The 15,427-nt window shown below is 41.5% G+C and overlaps 1 protein-coding gene across 45 annotated transcripts in view; it reads left to right on the top strand.

The window, feature by feature from the left end:
- MAP4K4 (mitogen-activated protein kinase kinase kinase kinase 4) overlaps positions 1-15,427 on the top strand; it is a 191,019-nt gene that overhangs the window by 142,818 nt on the left and 32,774 nt on the right. For 27 of the 45 annotated variants that reach the window (XM_073239238.1, XM_073239442.1, XM_037019958.2 and 24 more), the window contains 3 exons: positions 11,589-11,750; positions 14,462-14,548; positions 15,108-15,323. In XM_073239238.1, coding sequence (XP_073095339.1) covers positions 11,589-11,750; positions 14,462-14,548; positions 15,108-15,323 — 465 coding nt within the window. The remainder of the gene's footprint in view (positions 1-11,588; positions 11,751-14,461; positions 14,549-15,107; positions 15,324-15,427) is intronic. The other 18 variants (XM_073239453.1, XM_073239351.1, XM_037019969.2 and 15 more) reach the window with 1 other exon arrangement.

Here is a 15,427-nt window from a genome sequence, read left to right as displayed (position 1 = left end):
AAGTCCATTGTTGAGACCTACTGCTTGGAAAAAAGATAGATTACTGCACATTGACAATGTACCTCGTCACCCCAGAGCTGTGGTGGAAGTGTGCACTGAGATTAATGTTTATTTTCATGCCTGCTAACACAGCATCCATTCTAATGTTCATAAATGGGAGTCATTTTGACATTCAAATATTATTATTTAAGAAATACATTTTTTAGGCTATAGCTGCCATAGACGGTTATTCCTCTGATGGATCTGTGCTAAGTAAATTGAAAACCTTCTGGAATGGATTTACTGTTGAAGATACCATTAAGAATGTTCATAATTCATGGAAAGAGATCAAAATATCAACAGGAGTTTGGAAGAAGTTGATGCCAACCCTCATGGATGACCTGGAGGGGTCCAAACTTCAGTGGAGGAGGTAGATGTGGTGGAAACTAGAATTAGAAGTGGATCCTGAAGGTGGGACTGAGTTGCTGCATCTCAAACAGATGAGGAGCTGCTGCTTATGGATCAGCAAAAAGAAAGTGGTTTCTTAAGATGGAATCTGCTGGTGAAGATGCTGTGAGGATTTTGTGGAAGTGACGACAGAAACATTTAGGATATTACGTAAACTTGGTTGATAAAGCTGTGGCAGGGTTTGAGGGGATTGATTCCAATTTGAAGGAAGTGTTGTTGTGGGCAAAAAGCTGTTAGCATCATGGGCCACAGAGAACTCACTTGGGAAAGGAAGAGTCCATTGATGCAGCAGTCTTTCTTGCTGTCTTGAGTTTGCCACAGCCACCCCAGCCTTCAGCAGCCTGATGAGTCAGCAGCCATCAACATGGAGGCAAGTCTGCCTCCAGCCGAAAGAGCATGATTTACCGAAGGTCAGATGGTGGCTAGCATATTTTAGCAGTAAAGTATTATTTGAGGTGTACACTATACACATTTTTTTTAGACATGATGCTATTATTGCACACTTAATAGACTCCAGTATAGTGTTATCATAATTTCTTTATGTGCACTTTTGGGAAACCAAAGAAATTCATTTATTCACTTTATTGAGGTATTTCCCTTACTGTGGTCTGAAATCAAACTGGCAAGATGTCAAAAGTATGCCTGTGTATATATATATTCCTCTCTTCCTTTGGTACTCTTTGAAATTTGCTGCTTCTAGGAAAGAAAACACAATTTGTTTTTCTCTGCTGCTTCCTCCTTGGCTCCTGTGTGAACTAGAGATCTTGGAAGTCCTTGCAGATATTTTTGAGTCTGTCTCTGAGTTTGCTGAAAACGAGGTTTTGTTTATGTTTCCCTTTCCCTTGGTCTCAGGAGGAGAGGGGATCCTGCAGAGCTCCTGCAGCCACATCCTCCTGGTGGCTGCTCCTGTCCTGTCCCTCACAGCTCTTCTGATACTTGACTTGCTCCTCCAGCTTTTCTCTTTGGGATTCACTCTTTTTTCTCAGCTTGCTTTAGGTGTATCATCCAGATTCAGAACCCATATGGAAATGATCTTCCTCAATCAAAAAGCTGTCCTGTGACTGTTTTACCTTTCACATTTAGATGTATCATAGCACCTTTGGCTCATCTAGAACTTTGCCTCTAATTTTGTTTATATATAAAAATTGTTCACAGGCCAGCTGTTTTCCCCACTCTATCCATTGTCCTTTTTTGAGCAAAAATGAAAGTATTGAATTACGTTGTCATTTTAACTTAATGGTTTTATGCTCTTGTTTCACTGAATCTTGATTTGGTACTTATTAACTATTTCTCCGTACTCCCATGGCATCCACGTATTTATAATTAGTATGTTTTTTTGTTCTTTGTCTAAGTTTAATAAAAATATTAAATAAGGTTTTGTCCTGGAGAAAAACCCTATTAGTAATCTAAGATTACTACGTTAGTCGGTATACTTTGGATATGTTTTTGGACCTGTTAACATGTTTAACTAAGTTTCTGTCTCCTAGTGTATACATTTGCATTTTGTCCTCCAAGAGACTGTCAAATTATTGGTAAAAGCAAGATAACATTTTTTATGGTGAGTGTGTGCTACTTCAGTAAGCCAGCAGAAAGGAGAAAGAAGATTTCTTAGAAAGAAGATGAGTTTTCAGCAAGCTGTGGTGCCATCATAACAGTAGCACTTTAAAACAGCAAAAAAACTCTGTTTAAATGATCTTTTTACTATAGATAGAAGTCAGAACTTTCATTCGAGATTAGAATTTACCCTTTTCTTAAAAACATAAAATCAGTTTCCTGTCTCCTCCCAGTCTTCCCCTTCTGGGAAGATGGCCATGACACCTGTGCTCTGGATGCTACCTGTGCGTTACCTGGATCCAGTCAGGCAATGGCCAAAAATAAAACATACATACCATTGACACAGCGGGCTGCGTCACTTCTGCTGTTCGTTCCTCTCTTCTATTCTTGAACACTGCTGACAGGATACTCAACACTTCCCTGTCTCAGAATCCTTCTGCAGGTATTTAAAAAAAGAATCCCCATCTTTGTCATCTTTCCTTTCAAAACGTTCAGCCCTGCAGTAGCTGTTGTCACTGGGATTCGGGGCATCTGCTCCCTCAAGTAGGGGTAATGCTGGCATGAGCCCAGTACTCTGTGTTCTGCCTTTTTGACACCGAGAGGACACAATGGTTACCCTCATTTCTGCAAACTACAAACTGACTAAAATTTTAAGAGAGGAGAGTAGAAGGGGAAGAAATGCTTAAAAAAGGAAAATGGAAGGATTTTTCTGTGTGAAGCAAGATTACCACTGAAGCTAAATAGGGACACCAATAAAACAGACGAGTTTTTAAGAAAAAAATAATAAACCGTGCCAGGATTTGCTGTTTATTCCTTGGCTGCAAGATCTTAGAAGGAAGGCTCTGTGAACTCCTTCACCCCAACAGGGTTTCCATGCATTTTAAATAAGTGGAACCATTATCTCACCCCTCTTTGCTGACACAGAGACCGGTGTTTGGTGGATCATTTGGATGTGATGCAACATGGAGAGCTTTTTTAGCACAGTGCTCCTTATTTTACAGTTCCAGCTTTAATGCATGCAGCGATCATGGTGCCGGGGCATGGAGGTACCTCTACAGCCAAGCCTTGTTGCTTTCTCTGCAGGCAGCAGCTACATTGTTTGGCCGGAGGGTAGCCATCTTGTTTATCAGAACTCCTTATAAGCTCTTAAATGTTCTTTTGGCATCCCAGCCTAGTGCTTGGTTGTATTTTATAGTCAAACTTTGTAAGAATTAGTTCAGTTCAGCAAAACACTATTAGTTGCTTCTAGATGAGAAAGAATTGTCTTTGGGGAGAAGCAAATAATTTCTCTAGTAAGGCTTCATCAGAACTTGCACTTTAAAAACTCAAAGGTTGGTGGTATATATGTATACTAATATGACCTCAGAAGTTCTTGGAAATAGCTGACTCTGAAGAAGAATAGACTAGTTTATTTAAGTCAGTTTCTATTAAAGCTGGTAAGCCCAGTGGAGTGTATTTAAATGGACCTCACTATTATCAGTATGACCTATTTAGACAAGTTTTTAGAATTATGAGATGAAAGCATTGCTTTTAAGTAACAAAGTAGAAAGGGAACTTAAAGATAATTAAAGTGTAGTTGGGGAAATACATATTTACCCAGGCATGCTTAGAAAATTTTAAGTAATAAAGAAATCTCTATAATTTGAGAGATTTGAAAATCACTTTATAGTATCATGCAGTCTTTCAATTTGTTTGATTTGGTTTTTAAAGAAAGAATGATTTAAAAAAAAATAATGACACAAGTTTGCAAATGCTTCTAGGATTATATTATGTTTGTCCTTAGTGGGGTAAACCTGAAAAGGCATGTTCATTAGAATCTGTTGGGTTTTGTTATTTGAAATCACAGAATAAAGTTAATCCAGTAAGGATTGATGTTACTTAGTTGATGGTCAATGGTATGTATGTTTTATTTTTGGCCATTGTCTTTTGAGATTCTATTACAAGAGGCCCACTTTCCCCATTAACCATCTATTAAGATGTGTTTACTAAGGGCTGTTTTTTTTTTTTTACTTGTAATTATTCCTCACCACCACTAACCACCCATTCCAAATTGAGGGCCTATATGGACTATAGTGGTTTTCATGGTGGGTAGTTCAAATTCTTACTCTTGTCCCAGTTCACAGCTGCAGATACTAAGAGCATGATGCGGCAGAGCAGTCACTGACTGCATTGTTTTTTTTCTTGGCTATTGGTCCTGTCACCCAGTTGGTCTCCCAATCAGGACTTCAGTGGGCTAGCCCTGGGAAACTTCCTGCTTTCCAGTTGTCTTTTGGGTTTTTTTAAGTGTATGGCTTAACTACAAGACTTGGTGGAGAGGAGCTGTGTCTGATTCATCTTTGTGTATCCATGGTGCCTAGTAAATATTTTTCAAGTGAATGAATCAGTCATTTGTAGCCCTAGGTGTATCTCTGGAAAGAAAAGGCTTGTTCTTAAAATTTACACCCATTCTTAAGTAGACTTTTGGACTTGAGATCTCTAATGTGAGTTCCAGAGCCACCTGAAAGTACTATACAGACCTTCAGACTATCCTGAGGCACAAAGAATGTGTTGTGTAAAGTGTGAGGCACTATCCAAATGTATCCATTATTGTTCAATCCTTAATTATGTACATACTAGGTGGTCTTGAAGAGGAGATGGCTTTATGATTTGATTTGGTTTTGTGATATGAATGGATTCTGTTCTCGTTATTCCTGATGCTACATGGTGGAGATAAAATCACAGTGGATTTTGTCTTGGATGACATGTGTGCTGGTTGTGAGGGTTGGATTCAGTTCAAAAAAATATTATGACATTTACTACAGGGGGCAAAAGATGAGTAAAATGTGTTTCCTTCTCTCAAGGTGCTTATGGTCTTTTGTGTGTGTTGACTAGTAACCAAGAATACAGTACTTCCGCAGGAAACTAAGAAGAAAAAGCCTCTCAGAGGCTTTCATTTGACAACTGAGATTGTCACTGTAGTCTCCCTGTCTGTAAGAAGTCTGGCTGCTGTTATTTAATGATGAGTATTTTGAGCTAAACCTATTATAATAATTTTTAATTACTTCATTTAAATAATGGCACATAATTATATTGACTTTGGAAAACAGCTGAATAAAAACCGCTTGATGCTTGACTCACTTTCCTAGAGAAATCCAGTGAAATGACTGTGAAAAAACAAATGGTATAAACAATGACAGCAAGCACAAGAAAGGAAACCAAATTGTAGAAATTAAATAGTGCATGGTAAGCACTTTAAGAGGCTGGTACTGTAGATCCCAGAAGCACGTAAAAAAATGAGAGGAGAAAACTATATATATATGGAGCAGTTAGACCCTCCAAACTCCATGCAGCCAGGCCACTATGCTCCCTCTCCCCAGAAGGAGCAGGTATGTACTACTTAGAAAAAGATGAGCCAGAAACTCAGAGCACAGAGAAATCACACAACTGTGGATGTAAAGAGAGAGAGACTGAAGCAAGGGCATTAAGTGGAAATCAAAATACTAATCAGTCTGACTGTAAGCATGCTTAACTCCCTCAGCTCCCATGATGCTGGCAACCGTGTTAATTACAGTGCTACCTCCTTTTGCTATAGCCTTTCCAACCCAGGTGGAATATTGGGTGATTCTCAGAATATTGCAGGTATTCCTCTCTGAAGATATTTCTAGACAAGAGAAATAAGGCCTCTGTGAAATGATCATGCTGCCTCACAGCCACTGTACTCGAAAGCCTACTGTTTGCCAAGTGCTATTACAGCCCTTACAGTTTGCTCTTTACTATCCTAAATGTGAATGGACAGCCACGATCCAGGGACACTGAGAAGAATCTTTAACATGAGAGATTCTAAAACAGCTAGAAAAAGGAACTTGAAGGAAATCAAGACAATTCTAGGAAACAGAAGGCATCTCATACATACACACTGCACATATACAGAATCTTAGCATCCCTAAAAAGAGAAAATATGCCCATGAGGATATTCAGAAAATAAGAATTTTTGAAAAATTTTAATGAATTAAAATTCTTGGGGTGGGTTGGGGTTTGGGGTGTGGAGAAGAGTTAATGGGAAATAGAACAGAAGAAAAACAGAATCAATCCAGGTGGTTTAACTCATTTAATAGATGGTCCAGGAAGTAAACATTATAGGGAAAACATGCAGGAATAATTCAAGAAAAGTTTCCAGAACTAAGGAATTGGAATTTCTGAATTGAAAGGTTTACTGAGTACCCAGCACAATGAATGAAAAAGTCCCATACATAGGCACATGTATCACCTTAAAAAGAGGACCCTACACACCGGGCAGAGCCAGGTAGAGGGGTAGGATGGGTCTTGTTACTAAGTGTCAAGTGTTGGAATGCTCTCAGATTCTCCAAGAGCAGCATCAGAAACTAGAAAATGACATGGCAATGCTTTCAAAACTCTGAGGGGATATTATTACCCTTAGCCAAAATTACCTCTACAGTGTGAAAGTAGAGATTTGGTGGTGTACCAAGTGTCTAAAAGTCTTATACTTTGTCTTCACGTTTCCTCAAGAAGCCACTGGAGGATGTGGTCCATCAAATGAGAGAGATGGCAAGGGCTCCAGTAAACGGGATCCTATACAGGAGAGGGCGTAAAAGGAGTCCTGGAAGTGGGGGGACAGATATACAGGAAGCCTGGTTGGCTCAGGAGAAGAGAAGGCTGCAAAAGGTGGATCCCCAAGGTAAAGAATGCCTGGTAGTTTGACCATGTTGGGAGGAGCTTTAAGGTAGGAAGAAACTCCACAGATGATTTGATCGTCCTAAGTAAGGCAATTAGTAACTCCCTAGAAAACCAAGAATAAAGGTACTTGTAATAACTCAGCCTTGAATGAGGTTTTCATTTAACCAGAAATGGTCACATGACTAAATTCAGAGCATGGAATCATGTGGTGCATGACTTTTTGGGAGAAGTCAATGGATGGTGTCTAAAGTGGTAAAAAATTTTAAATAGCTCTTTAAGCTTGTTATTTAAAAGTAAGGATGTAAAATACGATGAGAAAAGCTAAAATCATTGAAAGTGGTTATACCTTGGAAGTAAGAATTGGGAGTGAGAAGGAACAACTTTTTTTTGACGTAAGTCTTATATTCTTTTTGACTTCTTAAAGTACATAGTACTTTGATTTAAAAAGTTAAAACATAAATCAAACAGAAAAAGCTACTTGTAAGAGCATTAAAATTTGCTTCTTAGTAGCATGTGGTTGAATTTAGTATTTCCCCTTGAACTGTAAGCCTTTTTTCAGACTTGGAAATAACGAAGAAAATGGATCCTACACATTTCACCACTTTGGAACTTACTATGACCTGTGAGAATGAGTGCATGTGACTGGAGGATGTACACAAGGTCCCATCAGTCCCTGAGGCTCTAGGTGACACAAGCACAGGGAAGAGCAGCAGGCGAGGTGAGATGAGAAGTGGGTCCGGCAGTGAGCTGGGCCTGAGATCAGACCCACTCCAGGGCTTGGGGTGTCATGGTTCTAGGCGAGGGGCCGGCATGTGCAAAGCCAGCTGTGATGCTGCTACACTGCCTCTGCCTTTCCTTTGCAACACCCCCTTTTCTCTGGAGTCACAGCAGAAATGTGGATTTTGAGGCTGGTTTGCACTGGCTGGTTCTAGGTATACCAGAACACCTGCCAAGTGGCAGCCAGTGTGGTGAGCAACCAGTCATTCTGGCCACACCTCAGCATGGCAGCACTTGGGACTCTCGATGAGGTTTTTATCCTCATATAGCTCTTCCTGGACGAGTCCTTGCTGGTAACAGCCAAAGAAGGCCTCAGCAGAGATGGGGATATGGGTTTGCTTTCAAAATGAAGAATTAAAAAAATAAATAACGACAGAGGACAAAAGAAGTGAAACTGTGGATACTTTTTCTGTTAGTGTGACACCATGGGCTAAAAGGTACCTTAACTTCAGCATCACTCCTAAAAATGAAACAGTTTTTAATAGCCTGCATGGTACATTAGGAAATGGCAGTGAGCACACCTCTGAGGCTGTTGTGGGGTGTGTCTGTGGCTATGTGACATTGTTGAGAGTAGTGCAGTGGCCTGCAATGATTTTTAATCATGCACATGGCAGTGAAGAAATTGAGCATGTTTATCTTGACAAATATATTTACTTATATACTATTGTGCTGGCTATGTGCATTATAAAACATGCAAAACTAGCTGTCTTAAAGGGCTGAGCTACAGCTATAAGTAAATTAAAGTTGTAGGTGTTTTGTGCTCCTGTTGATTGTGCTGCTGATGCAGGGACACACTTGTCTCAGTTCTGTGTTGACCATGTAATCTCACTGCATAAGGACACAGCCCCAGGGTGGTGGGCAAGGAAGGGTGAAGCCCACATTTTTCCAAGGGGAATGATTCTCTTATAGTGCACAAGTTATGAGACCTTAAAAATTTTGTTTTTCTCACTTTAAACACCAACTATTGACTTTCTCCAAAAGATACTCCTCACAGATGCCACGCCATGATGGTTTCTAGTACAGACGGCTTCCTTGCCACGCTGTGCTGCACACACACGTCAGGAAGCAGAGGCAGGGAGAGGAGAGGCTGGATCAGGACCACAGACCAATCCCTTGGCTCATTTCAGTTCTCTCTCTAGGATTCCATAGTGCATCCCAGAACCTCTCAGAGAACTCCCTTTCAGCCCATCCTGGCTCCTGTGTTACCTGGAAGTTGTAAAATTCAGTGTGTGAAACCCTTTGCCTCCTCTGACCTGGCCACATTAATCGGACGGGCTTGCGGCCTGGCTGTCATGCTGGGGGGAGGTGTGAGGCAGTGTCACTCCTTGCTTTGTTCTGTTTTCCTTTTGTCCAGCTGACTCTGAGGAAAATTGTTACACACATCCAAGAGGGTGGCTGTCTGTCCACCTTTGTTGTGAGTGTCAGTTCTGGTTTTCAGCCAGAAGTGGGGCTCTTCATACCTGGCCTGTCAGGTGTTACTAAGCCCCGTGCATTATAGCAAGTGATCTCCCTCATAAACCAGAAAGTGTCCTGACCGTCAGGAGCTTTACCCAGGATCGTCCCTCAGAACTCAAGTAGTCCTGAGGCTCAGTACACCTGGTGGTTGAGCACACCCATTTCTCAGGACTGGAGCTCCCCGAAGCTTCTATGTTCACCTCTTCAAGGAAAATACGGTGTGGTTTAAGCTTTAGAGCAAATTGAATGAGAGAGATTCTAATTTTACTTTTCAGGTTTATCAGGAGGCTTTTTTAAAAGCTTATAATAATGCCTTTTTACTCAACAGAAAAGATCAGATGATGTTTTCCTTTGGAAAATATGGCTAGCTAGTAATATCTGAAGGAATTAAATAATTGGCAAAATAATAGGGATTTTCATTACCAGTGTTAGAAAAATAGTTGTGTTCTTAGCTGCTGTATATTTATTGCAGATGATATACTGCTGAAAACTAACCTGTTCCTTTTGTTCCTGTGTAGTAGTAAAAGCAAAAGATACACAATAAAATATCTTAATTTGCTTTGAAGAGGAAAGGCTCCAGTATACACTGCTTGGATGTGATTCTCAGATTTATTCCCTTCAGTTACTCTATTATGTGATTCCTAGAGGTCTGATATGAGGGGAAGTGGTTTCGTTTGTTTTATCTTCTGGTAGCAAGTTTTTAAAAAGGAAAGCCTCTGCCTTCTGAGGGGTTCAGGGCCAGGTGCCTGGGCTGTGCTCCCATGTGCAGACTGCACGTGACGGAAGGGAAGCATCAGTGCAGAAAGCCTCAGCCCCCAAGTCCTGTGACCCATGGACGATTGCTGTCAGTGTCCTCCCTAGATTTGCGTTTGAAAAGACTCTAGTCTTGGATTTTTCTTGTAAGACTTCAGAAAAAGAAAAAGCATAAAGCATTTGGTGAGAAAGCGACAGGCAGCCATTGCATGGGAACAGTGAACATGTTAGAATTCAGTAAAGATGCCATAGCTATTAAAGTTGTGGTTTCTAAACACTAAGACAGGAACTCAGTTCTTCTTAGGACTCCATCCCCACTGATGGGAACCTGGTAAGTTTTGTGCATTGAATTCTAATAGCAGACAATGGGGGAAAAACAAAAACATGTGGAGTATGAGAGGAGGTAGGGCCAACAGCTGACTCAAAACCTTGTTGAAAAGTAATAGTGATGTAGTACTCGGCTGAGAGAGACTGGACACCAGGTAAACGTTTCTCTCCAGTTCTTAGACATGTAGGGCGTTTCTTTGCATTTTTCAGGAAATCATTTGTAAGTATCTGCCTCAGACTGAATGCTAGATGAGGGTGGGGGGACATCCAGAAGGAATACTTCAACGATAGTAAGTACCCACTGGGTGCACCCGTCACAGAGGTTTGTGTTTAATAGCTTTACCCCAACTTGCTTGTTTGTCTAATAGTTAAATCTCATGTTGCATTATAATTTGTGGTATTTAATACTGGCTCCCTGTATCTTGAGAAATTTGATGGCTGTATATCTCTAGAGTTGAGCTAATATAGTAGCCACTATCCACATACAACTATTTAAACTTAAATTAACATTGTTAAAATCACATTAAAAACCCAGTTCCTCAGTCATACTAGTCACTTTGGAGGTGCTCAGTTGGCGGCGTGTGGCTAGCAGCTGCTGTTCTGGACACGCGGAGGCAGAACATGTCATCACTGCTGAGAGGTCTTTTATGCAGTCCCAGTCTAGGCATTTCTCATTTTATGGGAAGAGTTGGCTGACTTTATGCTCTACACCATGGAAGTGCTGTATTGGCAGGTGTCTGGGACTGGACAAAGCAGCAGCCAGGTGAGAGCCAGTGTGTCACGTTGCTGTGTACTGTGGAGTTACACAGACGGCCTGGCTCAGGAAGGGCTGTCAGCGCAGGTCTGGTGATTCAGGAGCACCTTTTGCGCCTGTTGGTTGGGATGCAGGGTGGTGTCGTTAGGAGGATCAGCTTTACAGGCAGAGTGGCCCTTACAGCTGGGGTCAGCTTGCCGGGTGACACTGGCAGGTTACTTACCTTTGCTGACCCTCTTTGCTCCTCTGTAAAGTAGGAGTGAAATACCTACTTCTGGTTTATTACAAGAATTATCTTAGGTAAAGTGAATGGAATAAAGACAAATCCTTAGCACAGCGTGAGACACCGTAAGCATGTGCTCAGTGGCATTTATTTTTATATTGATAGTAATGATGGCATTTGTCAATTCCTGTTTTCCTGATGTGTACTTTTTCTTTTTTCTCATTTAAAATTATTTTTCTGCATTCTTTGCCTTGTTTATTTTCCCCTTTGCTTTATTCCTTTCTCTTCATTTTCATCTGACTGAAGGGCCCTGAGTAACTCGGTTAGTGATACTCAAGGATAAAGGATTCCTGTCCCCTATTTGTTGTGGCACAGTGAAGAATGGGGAATAATTGATGTCAAAGTGAAACTCAGCCCTAGAAGGATTCACAGGAACACAGCACCTTGGACCAATGTTTATGGGGAAGCTGGTCTGTATGGGCCAAGGGGCAATGTGACATAATTGGCCAGTAGGGTTGGGGTCCGGGAGCCCCCCTTATTAGCATCTACCTGTGAACTGGTCGGCAGACTAATAAGAGAGCCACAGCCAGGAGGTCCCTGCTAATTATGTGTCTTTACTGATAGCAACAAAGGAGAGAGCGTGAAGCCAGAAGGCAACAAGAACGTGAACAGCGAAGGAGAGAACAGGAGGAGAAGAGGCGTCTGGAAGAGTTGGAGAGACGGCGGAAAGAAGAGGAGGAAAGGAGACGGGCAGAAGAGGAGAAGAGGAGAGTAGAAAGAGAACAGGTCAGTTCATGAAAGAACGCGCCACCGATGGCCTGGTGAGGTGTGTTACTGGCAGAGTCAGGGGTTTGGGGCAGGAAGTACACACGTGTGTGTGTGTGTGTGTGCACACATGTGCACCCCGCCCCCACCCCCCATACACACATTTTCAGGACTTTGGAAGTTTAAAAATAGTGAAACACAGTTGGAAACAGACCAATAAACTCTGAGTCTCCTGTCTTCAAAAAAGATAATGTAAATCATGACACTTTAGAAACTTCTTTAAACCAGCTAAGTGGTCTCTAAATATTATACCTGAGAGATTTCTGAATATATCTTCTTAGGTTTGGCTTAAGTGCATTGAATCCCAAATACCTGGATGGTAATTAATTAAAAAATGAGATTAAAAACCAACTGTAAGAAATTTTTTGAGAAACGTTGAAAGTATTCCAAGTGTGTAACTGAATATTGTGTTTGCATATAATTCAGTATATACATATGTACCAGTAGAAAAAATAATAATGTTGTTAAGCCAAAAAATAAAAGATCGTGTTTTAGTATTATTTATAGTATTTAATTAATGCAGATACAGTTGTCTTTCCTGAACCACCTGTGCAAACAAAAATTATGCTTTGTGTTGTCAGAGGGGACCCCATTGTCAGCCTCTTTGCCCTTCATGGCTTTGAATTGATCACTCTTTGTTATGAATTTTGAATACAGAGAAAAACTATAGGAATGGGGACCAATTTAAATAACACTTGAAATTCATACTTAAAATACTTATAAACAGTGGTATTACCTTCAGATTTGATGTTTCAGCTCCTATCCTTGGTCCAGTTGTATTCCCTGGGCTTTCTGAGATTTGGGTCTGCATGCTTAACTAGTTTTTCCTAGGAATTTGGTACTCTTCATTTGTTACCTTATTGACATTACTGGCCAGTTACCTGGCGAGTTTTGGATTTTTTTCATATTTTCATTTTTACTTGGGGCTGAAGAGAGTAGAGATCATACAAGCTTTTTTTAAAAGACAAATCACCTAGGGATAATTCTTCCCATTTGTGAGAAGAGGGTGTGAAAATAACACTGTAATATAATGGCAGTCATTAGCTTTGTGTGGAACAAGTATTCACCTCTTTAAACAGAAAAGCATCAGAACTCAGTTTTTATTGTGTTTTCCTTACTCTTGGAAGATAATTATTCCCCATGTCTCTTACAGTGCTGTACGAAACATGTCATTTCTGCACAAGTGTGCATGTTTGTCTACGTGTATAATTGTATCCTGTGTTCATTCACAGCATGTTAGGGCTTTTGTGATTTGGAGAGATGTGAATTTTCTGATTGTCCCTGTGTTTTGAAGGCAGAAAACAAGTAAGAGTACTAACTTGATCTTTCAAGTTATGCTTTAATGCTGTCTAGTTCAGAGGAGATGAGTTGGATTCAACTTGTTCTGTCCATCCTTGCTGGGGAAGGCTGTACACCGTGCTGGGCAGTTCCTGGCACAGCGTGTGCTTTGGAGAGTCGGGCTTGAAATGTGTGGGGCTTGGAACTCAGGTTGGAATCAGGATGCCTTGCCTTGTGGATATGCTTCCCACATACTGGCTTTTTTGGGGCTACATTTGCTTTGTAAGATCAGGGGTTCTAAGGTCATGATTTCCATTGTCCAGAGTTCTCTCAGTCAGAAGTATTGGGTAACTAAAGCCTCTGTTCTGCCAGATATATGGCCATTACTGTGTTACGGTGTGCACAGTACCTCAGGGGGATGGTCACCAGTAGACATACAAAGAAATACTTGAATTTCAGAATGAAGTTTTTCCTCATGGCCCCTTATTCTGTTCCCCTTCTAGAGTAGTTAGCTTTTTTCCCTGTTGAAAAGGAAGGAAACATCTTCTGTTGGTAAAGTGTTCATACTTTTTTAAGTTACTTCATCACTGTATCATATTAGAGTCTCACAAAAACCTGGAAGTTACACTATTTCTCAAATAACCAGACTGAGAATGAGAGATTGAGGGCTTGCTCAGGGTCATAGATCTAGGTCCCCTGCTCCATTTAATATGCATGTACCTTAACAAGTGGACTTTTCCTCTACATATTCTGGATGTGTTACCTGTTTGCCTTGTTACAGAGGTCTCTCTCTCCCATTGAAAACAAGTCACTCCCACCTTCCTCCTCTCTCTCTCTCACACACAGCCCCCCTACACGCCCTCACCATGAAGCGCCTGGGTCTGCTCATTTGTGGGAGATCTCTCGAATCTAGCCATTCCAGGGACCTTCTGTGTCATCTGAGAAAACACAAATCATGTTTATTTTACCTTAATATTAAACAGGTTTTGGGTTTTAAAAATAGGTAATCCACGCTTATAAATGATGACTAATAAGCAGACTTTTAAAATGAGAGCTCTGGTTTCCTATCTAATTAAACTGCTGATTTCTCTTAAGTGGAAAATCACGGTCCTTTAAACCCTGCATTTGTATGTAACAGCTGTGTTCTAACAGAAAACTTCCACATGCCTTCGTGTATGTCCTCGGAGTACATGTCATTATTTATTAGAGTCTTTAGATCTTGGTGGCCAGTCTGAAGTTCTTGAGAACATTCTGGACAGATTATTTTGGCTATTCATCACTAAGTGAATCACCACTAAAGGTGTTGGGAGCAGACGGTTCTTGGGGCTCCGTTCATGTGGTCCTGATGCTTTGCTTTTGGATGAATTGATTGCTGGGTAATTTCTGTGTGACAGGAGTATATCAGGCGACAGCTAGAAGAGGAGCAGCGGCACTTGGAAATCCTTCAGCAGCAGCTGCTCCAGGAGCAGGCCATGTTACTGGTAACGCCCCGCGTCGGTCTTGTTGTGCAGTGCTAGGGCCCGCTCATCTGCCCCGCCCCGGGCTCTGCACAGCTGCACTTAGCACTGTGGGCTGGCTGCCAGGTGCGAATGCAGACGTCCTCTGTGGTCAGACTGCTTTGGGCACATTTCGAGGTGGTTTTTATTTACTACTTCCCGTTAATAGTTAACTGTTCTCGTTTGGTAGATGACAGGGTTTTGAACAGAACTTGGCATTCAGAGAACATACTCAAATGCTGAGGACTGAAGGTTCAAAGCATGTGCTGTAGGATTTTTACCTAGCATACTCCAAGTATCTTTTGAAACCACCAAAACCAACACTTAATTGAATTCTCTCTCACTCTGTTCAGTGATACTATGGTTAGCAACAAGCTGTCAGATTTTTCCACAGGTAATATGCTACTTAAAATCCCAGCCATTTTGCTTTGCTGTAAAACAAGGGGGTGGGGAAAGCATTGTGTCTTTAAAAAGTTGAGGATGAATCCAGAGGCGAGGCAAGCATGCCAGTGCCCCATAGATTGATGTTCTCTCCCTCTCCAAGGAGTGCCGATGGCGGGAGATGGAGGAGCACCGGCAGGCAGAGAGGCTCCAGAGGCAGTTGCAACAAGAACAAGCATATCTCCTATCTCTACAGCACGACCACAGGAGGGCACACCCGCAGCTGGTGCAGCCGCCGCCACAGCAGGAAAGGAGCAAGGCCGCGTACCACGGCCCGGAGCCGAAGGCCCACTACGAGCCAGCTGACAGAGCCCGAGAGGTATCTTCTTCTGTTGCTGTTGGTTGTGTGTTGACTCTTCCCTGGAGAGTAATGTAAGGACTTTTCACAGCTGTAGGATGTTGGCACCTGGAGGACCATAGAGA

The sequence above is a fragment of the Manis javanica genome, chromosome 1 (genome assembly GCF_040802235.1).
Source record: "Manis javanica isolate MJ-LG chromosome 1, MJ_LKY, whole genome shotgun sequence".
Taxonomy (NCBI): Eukaryota; Metazoa; Chordata; class Mammalia; order Pholidota; family Manidae; genus Manis; species Manis javanica.
The sequence above is the reverse complement of the archived record's forward strand: the minus strand, read 5'-3'. Positions and strand labels throughout refer to the sequence as shown.